A 19,762-nucleotide genomic window follows, 5' to 3' on the forward strand; every position below is an offset into this window, starting at 1 on the left:
TAAAAGTTTGCATGCAACATGGATGCTGTTTAAAAACACCATCTTTGAAGCCCAGACTAGATGAATTCTATGTATTAAAAAAGGGAGAAAGAATACCAAATGACTGCCAGCATGATTAAATGGCAACATGAAAGAGGCAATTAAAGCCAAAAGGATATCCTTTTAAACCTGAAAGATAGATCCAAATGAAAAAAATAGGAAACCGCATAAAGCATTGGCAAGTTAGAAGTAAAGCAGGCCAAAAGAGAATATGAAAAGAAAATTGCTGGAGAAGTAAAAGCTAAAAATAAAACCTTGTTCAAGTATATTTGAAGCAAGAAACCAGAAAGAGAGAGAGACAGTTGGACTGCTAGATGACTGATGGGTAAAAGGGGTGCTTAGAGAAGACAAGGCTATAGCAGAAAAACTAAATGAATTCTTTGCTTGTCTTTACTCAGCAGGGTGCTAGGGAGATACCTACACCAATAGCATTCTTTGAGGGTGAGGATTCAGAGAAACTGAATCAAATCACAGTGAATCAGGAAGATGTAATGGAACAAATTAATAAACTAAAGAGTAACAAATCACCAGGACTAGATGGTTTACATCTCAGAGTTCTAAAAGAACTAACAAATGAAATAGGGATAAATACTAATAAGGCCGAACTTCTCATTCAAATTGGTTATGGTATCTGATGATTGAGGGGCAGCCAATATAACCCTCTTTTTTAAAAAGAGCTCCAGATGTAATCTGGGAAACTGGAGACTAGTTCCTGATGTGGTACAGAGCGAAATATAGAAGCTATTTTGAAAATAAAATTACTGACCATCTGGATAGACACAAACTAATGGGGCAGAGCCAACAATGATTTAGAAAAGGGAAATCTTATCTTTCAAAGGTGTTAGATTTTTTTTAAAGGGGTTAACAAACATGTGGACAAGGGTGAGTCAGTTGACATCATGCATCTTGATTTTCAGAAGGCTTCTGACAAAGTTCTGCATAAGAAACTAATTAGAAAATTAGACAGTAATAGAATACGAGGCAATGACATATTGTGGACTGGTAACTGACCAAAGGACAGGAAACAGAGTAGGACTGAATGGTCATTTCTCTCACTAGATGTGGATTGCCCCAGGGATCTGTATTGGGACCTGTGCTTCCCAATATATTTATATATGATCTGGAAATGGGAGGTGATCAGATTTGCAGATGACACAAAATTGTTCAAACTTGTCAGATCACAAGCCAATTGAGGAAGTGCATGAGGCTCTTGAGAGAATGGGGGGACTGGGTGTCTAAACGCAGATAAAATTTAATATGGGTAAGTGCAACTTGATGCTTATAGGGAAGAATAATACAAACAACAGGTTCACGATGCTGGGATCCATATTAGGTGTCACTGTCCAGGAAAAGGATCTTGGAATCATCGTGTAGAATACTTTGAAATCCTCAGCACAATGTGTGGAGGCAATAAAAAAACAAACAAACAGAAAATAAGGAAAGGAATGGAAAATAAAACAGAAGATATCATGCTGCCTCTTTATCAATCTGTGGTGCAACCGCACCTTGAGTATTTTGTTCAGTTCTGGAGTGGAGTGGAGATAGAAAAGGTACAGTAAAGGGCAAGTAAAAAGATAAAAGAGATGGAACAGCTCACTTATGAGGTGAGGCTAAACAGCTTTGGGTTCTTCAGCCTCGAGAAAAGTTGGCTGAGAGGAGGTATGATAATGTCTATAAAATCATGAATGGGGTAGAGTGGGTAAATAGGGAAATGGCATTTACTAGGGATGTCGATTTGTTTCTAACAAATTCTTAAAATGTACCAAAGTCATTTTTGGTTCGTTCCAAATGAACCAAAAATAGCCTCCTTGGGAAATATTGAAAATGCCTGGATATTTTTGTATTCATTGTCCATTAAAAGAAAAAAAAGCGGGCCTTCAGCTGCCCTGGCTCAGCCTTCCTGGTCAAAAAACTGCACAGACCAGTACCAAGGCCTACTGTGTACATGAAAATGGTGCTGGCCGAACAGGAGAATGGTGCTGGAACCAGGGCAGGAGCGACTAGGCATCATTCCTGTTGTTTTAGAAGCCAGACCCAGGAAACAGGGTAAGTGGGTACCAAGGTGGGAGCTCCCCGACCTCAGCAGTTTCACAGGAGGAGGGTACTGGCCTAGCCCCAGCCTCAGTGCTAATCAGAGCAGTATTTTGGTCTGGGAATACCCAGCTAGGGCCATCACTGGCCTGCTTTTCAAAAATGTACTTGGTTTGTTTGTTTTTTTCTTTTAGGGTTTTTTTGTTTAATTTTTTATTTTAGATTTCGTAAATGAACCAAACCAAAAAATGAGAAATGCCCCCCCCCCCCCCCCCAAAAAAAATTAAAAAACAAACCAAACTGGATAATGTTGGAGTTATACATATATTTACCCTTCCCAATAATACTAGGACTAGGGGGACACTCCAGAAAGCTAATAGGTAGCACTTTTAAAACAAATCGTAGAAAGAATTTTCTCACTCAGCACTGTATGAAACTGTGGAATTCATTGCCAGAGGATGTGGTGAAAGCTGTCTGTATATCTGTAGGCTTGGGAATCCACAGCTTATCTCTGATTATGAGCAAAAAGGTCTGGATCTATTTTTTGAGATCCTGCTGGGTAGTTGTGATCCGCATTGGCTACTGTTGGAAACAGGATGCTAGGCTTGATAGACCCTCGGTCTGATCCAGTATGGCAAGTCTTATGTACTTATGTAATTACCCCCCCCCCAAATTAAAAAGAATGTGTGTAACTGACGACTCCACCCTTAGAATGCCTCTGCTCAGTTTTTGCAAAAATATAAGCAAAATTGGGTTCCATGCAGACTTTTATGTGCATGGTGTCCTAATCAATTCTGTATAGCCATTTACATACATAAAACCATGTTTTATGCATGTAAATGTCTTAAGAAACTACCCCCTCTATATTGGGAGTGTAAAATAAGTTTTTGGAACTCAGGCCTTAAGAAGGGGCAGATTCAGGAACATTTGGTGCTTTCACACACCCCCCCCTCACCTCCAGTAAGGGTCTGTTACAGGGTAGCAGAGGACTGTTCTCTAGGGATGTGCAGAGGGACGCCATACGTTGCATTCGGGATTCGGATTCGTCGGGGGGTGGATACGTTGCATTCGGCCGTATGGCGCCCCGATCCATAAATACGTCCATTTTGATTCGTTCCCCCGCTAAAATTAAATTAACTACAACCCCCCACCCTCCTGTCCTCCCCATGCCTTACCAAAACTCCCTGGTGGTCCAGCGGGGGGTCCGGGAGCCATCCCCTGCACTCACACCCTCTGTGCTGGTTTCAAAATGGCGCCGATAGCCTTTGACCTACTATGTCACATGGTCAGCCCGTCACATGGCCATCGGCGCCATCTTGTGCTCCTACCATGCGACAGGGGCTGACCAATGGCACCGGTAGCCCCTGTGACATAGTATGGGCAAAGGCTATCGGCGCCATTTTGATTACTGGCAGCCGACAGTCCGAGTGCAGGAGGTCGCTCCTGGACCCCCGCTGGACTTTTGGCAAGTCTTGTGGGGGTCAGGAGGGTCCCCCAAGACTTGCCAAAAGTCCCTGGTGGTCCAGCGGAGGTCTGGGAGCGACCTCCTGCACTCGGACCGTCAGCTGCCAGTAATCAAAATGGCGCCGATAGCCTTTGCCCATACTATGTCACAGGGGCTACCGGTGCCATTGCTCAGCCCCTGTCACATGGTAGGAGCACAAGATAGCGCCGATGGCCATGTGACAGGGGCTGACCAATGGCACCGTTAGCCCCTGTGACATAGTAGGTCAAAGGCTATCGGCACCATTTTGAAACCAGCACCGAGGATGTGAGTGCAGGAGATGGCTCCGGGACCCCCCGCTGGACCACCAGGGAGTTTTAGTAAGTCTTTTGGGGGTCAGGAGGGTGGGGGGTTTGTTTAAATTGGTTTCTTTAGGCGGCCAAATAATTCGGCGAAGATTCATGTATTCGTGGGGAATCGCGATACGTTTCGCTTCCCCACGAATACAACGAATAGGGCCACATCCGTTGCAGATTGCCAATATGTAGGGACCGAATGCACACCACTACTGTTCTCTGCTGAATGAGAGTCAGCAGAGCTGGAAGGCAGCAAATCTTAGCCAGCCTGCTGCCCCTAAATGTTTGCTGCCCTAGGCACAGGCATAATGGGTGCCTCTTGACAAATCCAGGGCTGGCCTAACATCTTCTATACTATTGCTATAATGTTACAGAGAAGAAGTGCAAGGAACTGTGATAAGCATAAGATGCCCCATGGGACTATAAGCACTCTTCAAACGCATCACTGAGCTGAGGGGAGAATTTCCTTACCAATAACAAGTTGAACCATTCCTCAGCTCGTGATGTTACTGCTATCCAGTTGCTGTTCAGGAGGCTGAGTTTATCATCCACGAGACTTTCCTTCCCTCCGAGCACCGCCTTCAGTGCTTCTCCCAGCTCAGTTGCAGCCTTCAGCTGATGCTGGCGCTTCTCCATCTCCTTTTGGGTAGCCTGTGTGAACACAATCAATGCAGTTACACCAAGTGTGTCTGGACTCATGGCTCACGGCTACGCGTTGTCTGCAGAAAGGTTCTGCGAAGCACAGAAGAGCCTTATTTTTCATGGATGCGCAGAACGTACGCTTCCTGCAGAGCCAAGCAAAGCAAATTGAAAAATAAAAACAGAGACATTTCTAACTGAAAAAAGCTTTAGTGGTTCCACCCCTCCAAGGCAGTTAAGCACTTTGGTCAAGGCACTAATGCTGCTTTTGCCATGTGCGTTTCCAAAAGGGGGTGATCTCAGTTAGGAACATTCCTACAAGGGCCTGACTTATATAATCTTAAAAATATTCTGCTTATACTGAAACATTTCAGCAGGACAGTGGCACCTGTAAGAAAACTCAAGTTCCTTTTTTTTTTTTTTTCAATCTGCACAGGTCTTGGAATTGGAGAGAAAAATCGTTGCTCATATTTTCCTGCTAGAAAAAAAAAAAACCCCTGTCAAATATATATGATTTGCACTTGGACGTGCACGCCAGGTTGAAAGGATACTCGGTGCCCAGATAATAGCCTAGAGGTGGGGCACACTAGAAATCTCTCATTGATCACCTCCATGTCTGACGAGGCATATTTCAATCACATTGTTGCTAGAAGAAGGACAGGGTTTGAGCATGTGAAAAACTTTACAACGTGGGGCACACACACACACATTCTGACTGGAAAACGTGCTTTACAGAGTGCGTAAAATTTCCAAAGGCGTTCTCTGTATTGTCTGTGTGTCTCTGTCTGCTCAGTCCCCAGGCTCTTCTTTTCCCTTCTTCCTACTCGTTTCTTTTTTTCCCTTCCCTCCTTCATCCACCCTTACCTCAGCACCCCCTTCCCCATACGCTTCATTTGTCCCCCCTCGGTGCCCTCTCCCAGTAAACCGTTTTCCACCTTTTCCCGTCTAATGTTACTGTGGTGCTAGCAGAGCTCCAGCGCATTCATACCCACGGTCTACAATACTGCCTACTTCTAAATGTATTGCTTTTATTCAATTAATTATACTTCTATTGCACTTGTAGCAGTGCAACTGTGCTAAGCGGATCACAATGCACATAAATAATACAATGAGATACGAAAACACAAACTTAACAAAGGAAGAAACCAAACAAGATGCTTGACAATTACTGGTGGAGCATCCTAACTTTAAAAAAATGCCTCCTGATATAGGTGAAGCCTTCTGTTTTTCCCTAAACACCGCATAATCCTGTTATCAGATGCTAATCAGCAGAGAGGCCTTGCCAAAAGGACTGGAACCAGAACAGAATACGCCTTTCACAAGTTCCTTGCAGATGCATGTCCTCCTCCAAGCTTGGAACAGCAAGCGAGCCCACATCCACAGAAGGAAGAGTACAAGAGGGCACATGAGAAGAAAGTTAATCAAAAAGTTAAGCTCCCCTCCCCCCACCCGGGCACAGCCCTGAATGGAGGTTCTGCTGCGCTGGTACAATATGGGCCATAATGGGACAGCCAGAAACTGGTTCAGGTAGCAGCACTTAACAGCAGCTGCAGGGCCTTAAGGAAGGCCAACATAAAGAAGTGGCTTTTCACAGGAGTCACGCACGTGAAAGTGGCATCTGTCATAGCTATAGTCCAATGTCCATTTACACATGTAAAACCTTTTGAAAATTACCTCTGAAGCGATTTACTGTGCTAAGCACAAAAACCTAGCAGAGTAAATGTTAAGTGGTGAGCCAAATGCAGCTTTAAAGAGCCAGATTTCACAAGAGACTTTACCTGTGGCTTAAAAGAGAGGCGAGCAGCATCCAGTTGTATATTCAAATCCCTTCCTCGCTCCGAAAACGGCACTGCAACCCTTTCACTAACTATATGGGGAGATGTGGTCAGGCACAGGAGCTCAGGCAATCCATACAGCTTTAATCTTTGGCAAATGTAAAGCTATTCTCCCTTATTCACAGATTTACCATATGTAAAGCAATGGAAATGTGTTCTAGGGAGCATGCTGTCACATTTAGAAATGATAAAACGAAGCTGGATATCATCAGCATAACTTTAAAGAACGCCCCCAGATCAGAGAAAACTTTGCAAAGATAATAATGAGCCTTGGGAAACATCTGGGATAATAGGTTTCCAGGTTTCCTGCTCTGATCTGCTGGTATCGCCAGATAAACATGACTTAGACCACAATGCCATTGTGTGCCCCCAAGTCCCAACCCACTTAATCTTTGCCATAGGACAAAATGATCAATTGAGTCAAAAGCTGCACAGACACAGCCAACAGTACTTCAACGACCTTCTGTGCAGTCCAGTTCACACAGCAAGAAATGTGCGGATCTCCATAATATGTTGTGCCCAAAAAAATCACAGATGATCATTCAACATCCTACTTCCTTGTAAAATTTCACTCAGCTGCATGAGGAGCACTTTCTGTAGATCCTTGGCATGCGTGGAAAGATTAGAGAAGGGCCAGTAATTGGCAAGCTCGTTCCTGGGGAGACTCCCTGCTTAAAGAACTGGAGGCACTGAGGCTCTTTTCGGCTGGGTGGGTACTGAACCCTCAACCAAGGATCAAGGAACAAATGAGCAGATAGGTACAAGCACTTCTCTCTTGCCATGCTTCGCCTGTCAGTGCCTAGCACAACACAGGAAATAGAAAAAACACCAGGAAATCACCAGCAGCCCTTCTTTCAATCAAGGGCCTTAACTAGCTTTCATTTAGAAGTATTTTCTTTCTTGAAGTAGGTAAACAAGCCCCACCACCACCACCTCCAAAAACAAAAAGGTTAAAGCACTTGAAAACACGTATTTAAACTTTTCATAAAACGATCTTTTTCTCTCTCTTCATTCCTTTCTGAGCAGGAAATGACAACCTCCCTTTTGAAACCTCTATGGTGATTAAACAAGACATCTTATTGGAATTCCCTTTCCAATGGTTCAAAGACCTTCCCTGATGTAATTGCACCGACAATAAGGTTTTAATAAACAAAAAAAGATCTCTTGGGGGTGTAGAAGAAACTCCTAATATCTCGAGGTCTTGGCGTCAGAATCCATGAGAAGTGCCTGAATCAAAATAAATGCATACAAACGGGGTTTGCAACAGCTCTGACAGAGGGAGAAAAGCACTGGAGCAGCAATTCATGTTTGAACTGATAATGTATTTACTTATCTGCTTTGCATTTTATATTTTGAAGCTTCACATGTTGTCTTCCATGATATTAATCACAGGGTAAAGAATGAACCCTCTTAAAAAAAAAAATCAACAACCCCACTCTTCTCTCCTTGTACTAAGATTTCGGCACTGGATGATGACAAAATTCAAGTTGAGTTAGGATACTCCACCAGTAACAACAGCTCCTGTGGCTATGGGCCAGGTCTGACACACTCCCTAATAGCCTCTATACACATTCCATCTCCAGGGCTGCAGCCCGAGGGGAATACACACCATGTCCTTAAGAAAGTCAACACAGATCTTTATTCATACACCATAGGTTCATCAGGCCTTACATAAGGTTTCAACACAAGGCATTTACTTCTCTTCAGAGGCATGCAGGTCTGTGCTCCTCCTGCTCAGCTCCCAGCCCTCAGGATGATAAGCACAACTTCCTGGTTCCCAGCACCCTTTTAGTAGCATTGGACATCATTCTGGTTCCTCAGGGGTGGGGATTCCTTCTTCTGCAAGCAGGCTTCAGACAGGAATAACGATGTAACGCCTGACGGTGAATGTTAATAGAGTGGGAGACTTGTAGCTTGCACTGGAAGAGTTAGAGGATGTGGAGCCTGAGAGCATGGCAGGAGAAGTGCTGTGGTCAGCAACCAGCATGGTGGTCCATGTTTCTGGGCAATAAGTAGGGACATTAAAAATCCGATATTCACAAAAAGCTGAGCGCCTAAATATTGATGTATAACTTCATCCTATTTTCAGCTGAATTTAGGGGCCTAAATTCAGGCCTGCTGTTCATATGCTGAGATTTAAAAGCCCACGTTTCAATCCCAGTGCTGGAAATCAGTGTTAAGCTCCTGACTTTTTTCTCCACATTATCTCTGTCCCTGCGCCCATCCGCTTTTTATGCTCCAAAATTCAGGAGTCTACAGAAATTAGGAGTCTAGAATTAGGGACCCAGCTCCAGAAAATTTTCAAAAAGGGCCAATTTAGGAGCCTAACCCCATTGCACATCAGCCTCCAAGGGACCAATAACAACACATAAGACTTACAGGTCTTAAAAAGTTTACCATGAAGAGTTGGAAATATGAGACGCACTATTCAGGAACGTCTTATTCTTTCTGTCAAGATTGAAAAGGCTGAGGAGACTACAGAAGTAAATCTGTCAGGCAGCCAACTCCAGGACCGGGATGGTGCTGTGACAGCAGCTTCAAATACCATGTCTGCGCCAATTTAACCTTTCATTTTTCATTACAAACTCCAATTTGTGAGCTTTTTAATTTTACTGATGTTGATTTCTTTTAATAGAAAGTGAACATTTAAATTAATCCGGGTCAGTACAGGCTTCAGGCCGCCCATGTTCATGAATTACTTGGATAGGCGGCTGAGAATGCAATTCAAAGTACACACAAAATACAAATCTATTCTAAAATAAAGGGGAGAAAGATGCAGGACCAAACTGGTTCACACAAAGCCAGGACAGTAAAATCTAGAAAGCAGCAAAGATATATATGTCAAAAGATGTTGGGGGTCATGTTGGGTAAACCAACAAGAGGACAAGTTATCCAGCTATAAAGTAACCTAGATAACTTATCCCAGTTTTTCAGCAGGATAAATGCCCCACTGAATATCCCTGATTAAAGTTAGCCAGCTAACTTTGGCTGGATAACTTTAAACCTAATGTACCAGCTTTTGAATATGGCCGGTCAGATTTAAAGTCATCCAGCCTTGTGTGGCCAGACAACCTGCTAACTTAACCAGATATCTTCAAATGAAATCCGGTTGAGTAGCACTCTTGTGGTTTAAAAAAAAAAACTTAACTGTGAGCCTCCAGGCTTGATTCCTCCCCCCCTCCCCCCCCCCACACACAAATTGTAGTCCCCCTGCTGACTAAGCCTGCCTCCCCCAACCCTTCCAATGAAAAAGGCAAACATTTTAGACACTCCATGCTGGCTCTTCTCCCCACTCCCTTCTCAGTAAATTAAATTTAAAAAGGTCTCATCCCCTTATCCCCTCACCTCAACCCTAACCCTCCCATCCGCTCAGTATTTTTTGGTATTTTCGTTAGGGGCTATTTTCGGTTTGTTCCATTCAGAACAAGCCAAAAATGGCCTCCTTGCATTTTTTTGCATTCATTAAAAATGAATGCACATCCCTATGTATAATGCTATAAGTAGAGCCCATGAATGTATCTTGCTTGTTAGGGTACTTGTGTCGTATGCCAGTTGGGTATATCTCTTTCACAAAAAAAATGTTTTTTTGGATTCTTTTGGGTCTGCTCTGTAGAAATGTAAAAGCAGGCTTGTTGCAGCTAGCTTGCCCAAGTTTCCTGAAGCATAAATATAGATTTCTATTTTTTAATATAAAATCATTACTGTCTACCTTAACACTATAGAAATAGCATTGCTATTAATTCTCCTTTCTGCCATGTAGACACTGTGATAGACAATAAAGCTCTATTATTTACAGCAGATATCATGACTTCAAACTAAAGCAATGTTTACTGCACTGCAAAGTTGGTTATTCAGCAGCGCATTAGCAAACAGTACCCATGAAATTTTAAATAAGCTTCCCTTTTTCATTTTTACTTTTTTTTATTATGTTAGGGAAAAAAATTAATAATGCAGCAATTCTTTAGAGCAAGAGAGATAGAAGCAGGCGCGTCCTGTGGAATTGCATTCATCAGCAGACCTGCAACCCCTAAGCCTGTGTGCCTTTATGATCACCAAGTTGAGCATATGACAGAAAAACAGAAGATATCTCTACAAATAAGCCCAACCATCATACCTGAGCCAGGGCATAAATCTGCATTATTAGGTGGAATAAAATAAAATTGCTTTTGTTGGAATTGTAAATGTGCCCAAGGCAATGGAACCAACACTCCTGCTGCCTCAGAAGAACAAAAAGACTCAAGGCACTTTGGCAGCCTCAACAAAGGCCTCCCTCGTGGTGTTTTTGAATGGATTTTGTAAGGGGTGGGGATATTTTAAAAGGGCTCCAGGGACGATCCAGGAAACTACAGACCGGTTAGCCTGACTTCAGTGCCAGGAAAAATAGTGGAAAGTGTTCTAAGCATCAAAATCACAGAACATATAGAAAGACATGGTTTAATGGAACAAAGTCAGCATGGCTTTACCCAAGGCAAGTCTTGCCTCACATCGGTAGATGAGGTGTATTTGGATTTTCAGAAGGCGTTTGACAAAGTCCCTCATGAGAGGCTTCTAGGAAAAGTAAAAAGTCATGGGATAGGAGGCGATGTCCTTTCGTGGATTACAAACTGGTTAAAAGACAGGAAACAGAGTAGGATTAAATGGTCAATTTTCTCAGTGGAAAAGGGTAAACAGTGGAGTGCCTCAGGGATCTGTACTTGGACCAGTGCTTTTCAATATATATATAAATGATCTGGAAAGGAATATGATGAGTGAGGTTATCAAATCTGCGGATGATACAAAATTATTCAGAGTAGTTAAATCAAAAGCGGATTGTGATACATTACAGGAGGACCTTGCAAGACTGGAAGATTGGGCATCCAAATGGCAGATGAAATTTAATGTGGACAAGTGCAAGGTGATGCATATAGGGAAAAATAACCCTTGCTGTAGTTACATGATGTTAGGTTCCATATTAGGAGCTACCACCCAGGAAAAAGATCTAGGCATCATAGTGGATAATACTTTAAAATCATCGGCTCAGTGTGCTGCAGCAGTCAAAAAAGCAAAGAGAATGTTAGGAATTATTAGGAAGGGAATGGTTAATAAAACGGAAAATGTCATAATGCCTCTGTATCGCTCCATGGTGAGACCGCACCTTGAATTCTGTGTACAATTCTGGTCGCCACATCTCAAAAAAGATATAGTTGTGATGCAGAAGGTACAGAGAAGGGCAACAAAAATGATAAAGGGGATGGAACAGCTCCCCTATGAGGAAAGGCTGAAGAGGTTAGGGCTGTTCAACTTGGAGAAGAGACGGCTGAAGAGGGATATGATAGAGGTCTTTAAGATCATGAGAGGTCTTGAACGAGTAGATGTGGATCGGTTATTTACACTTTCGAATAATAGAAGGACTAGGGGGCATTCCATGAAGTTAGCAAGTAGCACATGTAAGACTAATCGGAGAAAATTCTTTTTCACTCAACGCACAATAAAGCTCTGGAATTTGTTGCCAGAGGATGTGGTTAGTGCAGTTAGTGTAGCTGGGTTCAAAAAAGGTTTGGTTAAGTTCTTGGAGGAGAAGTCCATTAACTGCTATTAATCAAGTTTACTTAGGGAATAGCCACTGCTATTAATTGCATCAGTAGCATGGGATCGTCTTAGTGTTTGGGTAATTACCAGGTTCTTGTTGCATCCGTCGGTCGCAGACGGCTGCAACAGCTCTGCCTTACCTTTTTTCTTCCCTTTTCTCCCTCCTTGGGCAAGATGGCTGCCTCCGGTGCAGAGTGCCGAGGGCCTCGGCGTCTCCAACTTAGCATGGGCGTTCCAGTCCGCCATGCACACTCCTGTGGCCTCCTAGGGCGCAAGCGCGTACATCTCCTATGCTCAAATACACGTCATGGTGGGAACCTCGGGGGTGTCCCCACCGCATGACATCAATACCTCTGGGTATATCAAGCCTCTGTTTCAGTACCAGCTTTGAGTTAGCAAGGACTTTGGTTTAGCTCCTTTGACCGCTCTAAGCTGTACGCTCAGACGCCGCTTTCACACCAAGGGCCTCGCTCCTCTAGAAGCTCTAGACACCCGCTCCTCGGGGGTCTCTCGCTTCCAACTACCCTTCGGGGCCTCTACTATTTAGACAACTCTTCCTCCGGGGGCCTTCTCTCTTTTCTCCATTTCAGGATCGCGGACTATCAGGTACTCGCTCCTCGAGGGCCTACCAGTCTATGTATCCTGCACCACGGACCTTCGGGTCCACCATCTAATCACCAGGAAGAAACCTACACTCCTGTGAGTACCTCTACGATCCGGTGCTCCAACTCCACCCACCAGCTGTGGCATTACCCGCACTGCGGGCTCCTGTCTATCATGAACATCTGGGTGAGATTCTACATCCGAGCCTGTTGAACGTATTGGCACCTTGGGAATCTCAGTGCCTTACCTTCCACTCCACACCATCTATCTACAGCAGTACAATAAAGCCTCCATCCAGTTCTGTGTCTGCTATCTGAGTTCAGCCTATCGCTATGGTTCCCCACGGGGCCCCTCCCCATGGGCGGAGTCATCTCCACTGCAACCAAGGGTCCACAATGCCACAAACACAACAGTTCTTGTGGCCTGGTTTGGCCTCTGTTGGAAACAGGATGCTGGGCTTGATGGACCCTTGGTCTGACCCAGCATGGCAATTTCTTATGTTCTACCTCACACACAAGCTCTCATACACACATCCAGGCTCCCATTCCCACATACTTACACCCAAGTTCCCATTCCCTCATACAAACACAGCTTCCCATTCTCCCACACACACACGAATCAGGGCTCACCGCCAAACCCCTTCTTCCCTGCCACGGAGATAGGCTCCCGTGGCGGCCTTGCTTCAAGCAGGTCTTCTTTCCTGCCCCACTGCTCCCGCCGTTGGCGAGTTGAGCTCTGCCCGAGGCCTCTCCTGCTGCTGCTGCTGCCGTCGCCCTCCCAGGTGTGCCGTCCCATGCAAATGCATGGTGTGCACACCCGGTCGTGCCGGGTCTGAAAGCAAGTGAATATGAGAAAACATGGTGCAGCAACGGGGCATCAACCTGCAAGGCTGATTTAAAAGTCAGACATCAGTAATTAGAGGTGTCTTCACGACGTGTTTCATGCTGCGGTTCTGTCTGAATTCTTCTTCTCCTCATTACTACTTCTTTCATTGTGGGCTGGTAAGAAAGAAAGTTTGCCCCTTCGAGTGCATTGAAAAGTGATCGAGAGGTGTAATTCTTTCTGCTCTTCTAGAATACCTTACCGTTAGCCGTGAGCAGAAGGAGGGCAGGTCAGATACCGTTATTCAGGACATTGAGGACATGCAGTAAATACACAGAATGGGGGGGAAATGTCTTCTCTATTTACAGCTGGGAAAGAGGCACTTGCAGTAACAGTTGATCTACCAGACACAATACTCAATATTTCTTTAAAATGGTTGTTCTGCATGCAGCACAGCCATAACCTTCTTTTAAAATTTACATTTCGACGTTTTAAAGTGGCTTTCTATATTAAACCTAAAATTTGATATTTCACTCTAGAACAAACTCCTTTGTTCCTCAGTACTGTAAAGTCAGTACTTTAAGATCTGGCTATGCCTTAAAAAGAATAATTTAATAGCCTATAAAGTGTGTCCTTACTTCCACTTATTACCATCTTTTCTGTGAAATATGCTACAGTATGAATTTTTGAGTTGTAATACAACTGCAATATTTTTAAGTACACACACCTGCCAGATTAAAACCTCCAGGATTTTATCGAAGCTTGCACAGACAAGGGACCTCATTATAAATAATAAGACTTGCATTATTGTTTAGCCATTGTCCTTTTAATGGTGACCATTAACTTCTCCTAGAAAATAATGTGCTTCTCCTTTCAAGGCACCAGCTCCATAATGAGCATGTGATGGGAAAAAAAATGATTTCTTAGGTTAATGATCACACTCACATTAAACCATGGTTTGCAGAGAACAGATAACCTCTATATCAACAGTTCTCCATCTGAACCTCAGGACTTCCTGGCCAGTCTATTTTTCAGGATCCATACTGAGTATGCATGAGCTACATTGGCTTATGGCGAATAAAGCAAATATAGCTCCTGCATATTCATTGTGGATATCCTGAAAACCAGACTAGCTGGCTGATCCCAAATAACCAGATGCAGAAACATTGCTGTGGATGAAAAGATAATCAGTTTGCACCAGACAGGATGTCTGGAGTGGATATGGTGATGATAATTTGCTATATGTATAACTAGACTGCTGTTGTCATACCTATAACAATGGTATATCAGATCTAATTTTTCAGTCCTCCAGCTAGTTGCAGGAGTCTGAAGGTCAGAAAGGAGTACGCAGAGCGCGGAAGTAGGATTAAGATGAAAGAGAGTGGACTCAGGAATAATTTAAGTAAGTGAAGAGGCCATGCATGGCATGGCCTCTTCAGTGGAGGTGGTGAAGAAGGACACATCTGAATTCAGGAAAGCATGGGGCAAGCACAGGGGATCTCTTGGTAGGGATTGTAGAGCTGAGTAGTAGGTGTGGTTGGGCAAACTAGATAGGCCGTATGTTTTTTTTCTATGTAAAGTGACAACACCACATATGCCTTTCAAATTTTAGAGCAAGGTGCTTTACAACATTTTTTTTCAGGTACAATAAATCCCTGCCCAAAGAGCTGATATGTCTGGTATGACTGGAAGTGCACTGATGCCTTCAAACCAACCTGCAGTTCTGACTTCGGTGGTAACCTCAGTCAGATGTTCTTCACTAGACGACGGGTGAAAAAAACAAAACACTTTGCCCAGCCAGTGCTTGCCATTCACAGAAAGCTCATGTCATCTGAGCCATGGAATGGTGCATTTCAGATTCCCTCCACTAATGAAGCTCATTCCGTAAAAGCAAAAAAAAAAAATCCAGGCACAAATGTCTGCTACAGGACTTCCAGGTCATCTTGACTGAATTTATCATGCAAAACATATTTCTCCATCCGGGCACAGGGCAGGCCACTTTTAAATATCAAGTTATTCCGAACATCATTGACATCACCACTACACAAAGTGCTCTTCCTTTCACTGTATATAATGAACAGTGAGAAAAGAGACAAAGAAGGTTTGAATACCAGGAGCTACTTTTACTGCCGAATAACAGATTTTAATTTGTAAGTGGAGAAAATATCCCAAATCCTAGATCAAGGGAACAATAATAATCTCACAAGAGCAGCACAGCCACATTCTCAAGAGAACAGAAAATTGCAGGGCATCTCTTCGTGAAGCACAGTAAACCTGGATTCCAATAAGTAACTTTACAAGCACTCCGACTGCTAGCAGTGGGATATGTCACTATTGCAAATGAAGTAAAGAACCAAGCACTTACATTTCAAGTAGATTCTTCAACACTACTGACCACATATTCCTATTTGCATTCCCTAAAGTGCTGAAATACATTCGCAAAGTCTCAGAATTAGGCGCATTTCAACCCACTGCCTTGTTCTCTCCATCGAATGACTTTCAATTAGGGATGTGCTGTCATTTCAAACCGAGGGAAACCCAATGAAATTTATTTTGTTTTGTGTCATCTCCAATAAAAAAAAAAAACACCCCCCAAAAAAAGAAATGTTGTTTTGTTTCGTTTTTGTCATTTTAGTATGCTCTAAAGTGACATAAATGAAACAAAAGGAAAGAAAAGAAAAACCAATGAAAACCCAAACAAAGCAAACTTTTTTCCATGCATATCCTTACTTTAAATAAGACCATTGCTTGGTAAACTAAATGTACAAGAACAGAGAAAAATGATTCAGGATTTACCAGTTCTGACCCAGCAAATCCCCAGCTGGTACCCAAGAAAGGACTATGATGGGAGAAATTGCAAAGGCCCAAAAAGATCATAGATCACTGGTCAGGAGGTCCATGCATTACATTACAAAGATCAAACATTATGGATCAAACTGTTTCCTTTATAGGAAGCATTTCCTTATATAAGAATGAATATGGTGATCAAGAGAGCTATCACGCATTAAAATTATGAGAAAGGCAAGAGTCTTTATTCATCAAAGCATGATTCACCGACAAAATTACCCAATTGCGTATGACAGGTAGAAATCCGAAATCTACGAAATCCTAAAGAACATAGGACTGTAAATGTGTGATATCCGCAAAGAATCTATGGGATGGTAAGGTAAGGGATGCGTACACACGCTACATGTTTGTACCTTACTCCAGGCAACCTCTGCATCGAGACTGCTAGGCATTCCCTCTTCTGCCGACCTCCTGGTCACCTCTGCATCCGTTACTGCCAGCCACTCCGTCAACGCGCCCATCTCTTTCTTTAGCTTCCGGGACAGCTTCAAACATTTCTCCAGTTCCTGCTTCTTCTCCGTCACCTGCAAAGTAAAACAAACAATGTGTTTACATTAGAAATCCCTCTTTGCTGAGAATAAATACCCTGCGTCTCTTCCTCTTTATTACTCCCGGCACATTAGTCTGAAAGCGAACAAGTGGCTTTTGATCTGCCATGTATGATAAATATTGATCAGTCATGGAAAATGCAAGAACTGCTATTCTCTGATGAAGAATTTGAGTTAGATTCTATCTTAGAAATCGTACACGAATCCAAATTAAATTGATCCACCACAGGGGAGGGGGCAGAAGCTGAAAATGACTTGACCCATTGCACAAAGCACTGGAGACTGAGGAGTCTTCCTCTGTGGCTAATGAAGGCAGCCAGAGGCCTGCAATAGACTTTCATAATTATACTACTGTGGCAGGACAAATGGACACAGCGGGGAAAGGTAGAGACAGCCGAAGATTAAAGTGCGATTCCTCTCAAATTTAGGAGGGGGGGGGGAGAAACTTTGGGGAGATTAAGAGACCAAACTTCCAATTCTTTGCCTCCACAGGCGGTCCCAAGGAATACAGGAAGCCCGAAGGGCTTCCCATCAGGACAGGCAGCCAGGAGAGACAGAGGAGATGATGCAATCCAGAGGACTGAGCACAGACAGAGAGACAGAGCCCAACAGAACAGATGACACCGACCCAGAGGAGAACATCTGTCTGAAAGGATAAAGGCGCCGCTGGAGGGCAGCCTCGACCACCTGTGATTATTTTCCTATCACATTAATCCTGGGTTGCCACATGTCCACCAAGCGCTAGGAAACCAACTGGTCGATTGTGGCTGTGCCGCCCGTTAGCACATGTTTGTCCTGGGTATGAACTCCTCGCATGGAGAGACGGGGGACCTCGTGACTCACAACCAGAAAACTGCTAGATAGGAAGGCTCCTTAATGTAGTGAATTTGATGGATACTAAAAAAACAAACAAACCTGTAGTTCCTGTTTCTGACTAACAAGGACTTGTGGACAAAAATTAGTAACCAAAAGCCTGGCAAGCTTGCCACCCCCCCTCCCCCAAGTTTTGCTTTTCCGCTGTCATTTCCCCAGCGTTTAATTATTTTATGCTGTGCTGCCATAAAGGTTATCCAGGCTCGTGTTTATTATCTTGTCACTGTGTGAGAAAAAGGATAAACAGGAATAAAAAATACTTAAAGAAGACAGCAAAGGAAGCTGCAAGCAGAGTAATAAAACCCCATATGTATATATATATATATATATATATTTTTTTTTTTTTAATAAAAGAGGTTGACCTGATTTCAAAGCACTGTATATCACTTTACCCTAAGGTGAACACATGCCTTTTATGTGAGGAAAGCACTTTTGAATGTGGCTCCCGGTCTCTGTATAGGCTTAAATCACCATTGAGGGAGATGCATTTGCTTAGGTCGACAACAGCCCTCACTGAACAAACAGCTACCCCTCTTAAATGATTCGCCTGGGAGGGTGTGGGTGAAGCTTGAGTTTGCCCCATTTGTTTATGAGACGTGGAAAGAGGAAATATGGGAAAAATGAAAGTCTATTAAGTCACTGCCTCCGATGTACCCTCCATCCTCATGAGCTCTGGTGCTTAGAATATTGGAAAACGTGACACAGACTAAATAAAACTAGAGAAATCAGACAAACTGTATTTAGAAGGCCATCTGATTCATTTGAGCTGTTTATCTAGCCAAGAAAACATTTCTATGTGGCCCCTGTTCTGGTGCTTGGACCTGGAATGGTAGAGCTACAGGTCCTGAGGCCAACCCTGGCTTTTCTCTCTCTTCGGTAAGAACCCAACCCCAGGGGGTTGGGTTCTTACCGAAGGTGGGGGGAAAATACTCCTCCAGGGCTCAAAGTGTTGGGGGAGGTGACTATTTCTACTTTTTCCTGGGAAGGTTTCTCTTCACTTTTCATGGGAGGGATGTGAGTGCCAATAAAATATTCTGGACGCTCAAGTTCAGCGTCCAAAACAAAACTTTACTTTAGCAATTGTTCAAAAGGGATTAGTGACACTTTACCCACCATTTCTTGGCACAAACAGCTTGTTATTTCAGTTTTCCAACTTTAGCTTGTGTGCGTGGGCCAGGGAAATAACTCAACATGGCAGGGCATGGAAAAGACAAGGCTTCCCAGGCGGACAGAAGGATCCTAGCTGGGTAGAAAAATCCCCTTCCAAAAATGCAAGCAGACAAAAACACAAGATCTCCTCACAGTTCTCTCTCTCCAGGTGACACACAGGCTCTTTCGGAGGAAAGGTCCAAGCAGCAGGGAACCAAACTGTTCTTCTGGTTCTCCCCACTTCCTCTCAAATCATGAAAACAAATTCTGCATTTAAAAGTCCAAAACCTCTGGCATTCTCTTGCAGCGGGTCACCAGCGGCTACCAATCTCGGATGTGGGCTGTAGTGAGCAGAGTCTTCCTTATCCTGGCCACCCTGGAAAGGGACTTTCCCATAATTACTTTCCAGGCCAAGAACCAAGGGTCTCATAAAGAAAACTCCAAAAATCAGCAAAATCTACCCCCATCCCTCCCACCTACACACACACACACACTTCTGGAGACACCCAACCATCCAGGGAGTGTACTGGAAAGGATTTGTCTCCCACCTCCTATGGATTGCAGGCTGTGAGGCCTGGTCCCTTGGGTAGGCCTAAACCTCAAATAAGAAAAATTATCCTGCTTCCTCTCAACTCTAAACCAAAACTGCACCTTGTAATGCTACAACTGTTTTTATACCTGCAGGGCGTTAACCATTCCGGAAAACTCTGTGGAGATGCTGTTCAGAAACAGTGCACCCCCTCCCTTTGCTGCCTAACTCTAACTCCTGTCTATGGGGTAGCTAAGTCCAGTCCTCAAGAGCCACAAACAGGCCTGGTTTTCAGGATATAAAAAATGAATATGCATGAGATAAATTTGCAAGCACTGCCTCCATTATATGTAAATCTATCTCGCACAAACTCATTATGGATATCCTGAAAACCAGGCTTGTTTGTGGCTCTTGAGGACTGAAGTTGGCCAACCCTATGACCTATCTCAAAAGGGTTGAGGAACTAGAGCTATATATTG

The 19,762-nt window shown here is 43.6% G+C and overlaps 1 protein-coding gene across 1 annotated transcript in view; it reads right to left on the reverse strand.

Moving 5' to 3' along the window:
• Positions 1-19,762, reverse strand: part of DMD (dystrophin) — a 3,148,630-nt gene that overhangs the window by 1,539,722 nt on the left and 1,589,146 nt on the right. The window contains exons 34-35 of the mRNA XM_029603105.1: positions 16,538-16,708; positions 4,342-4,521 (exon numbers count right to left, since the gene is read on the reverse strand). Of these exons, the coding sequence (XP_029458965.1) occupies positions 4,342-4,521; positions 16,538-16,708 (351 nt within the window). The remainder of the gene's footprint in view (positions 1-4,341; positions 4,522-16,537; positions 16,709-19,762) is intronic.

This window comes from Rhinatrema bivittatum, chromosome 5 (genome assembly GCF_901001135.1).
Source record: "Rhinatrema bivittatum chromosome 5, aRhiBiv1.1, whole genome shotgun sequence".
NCBI classification, from domain to species: domain Eukaryota; kingdom Metazoa; phylum Chordata; class Amphibia; order Gymnophiona; family Rhinatrematidae; genus Rhinatrema; species Rhinatrema bivittatum.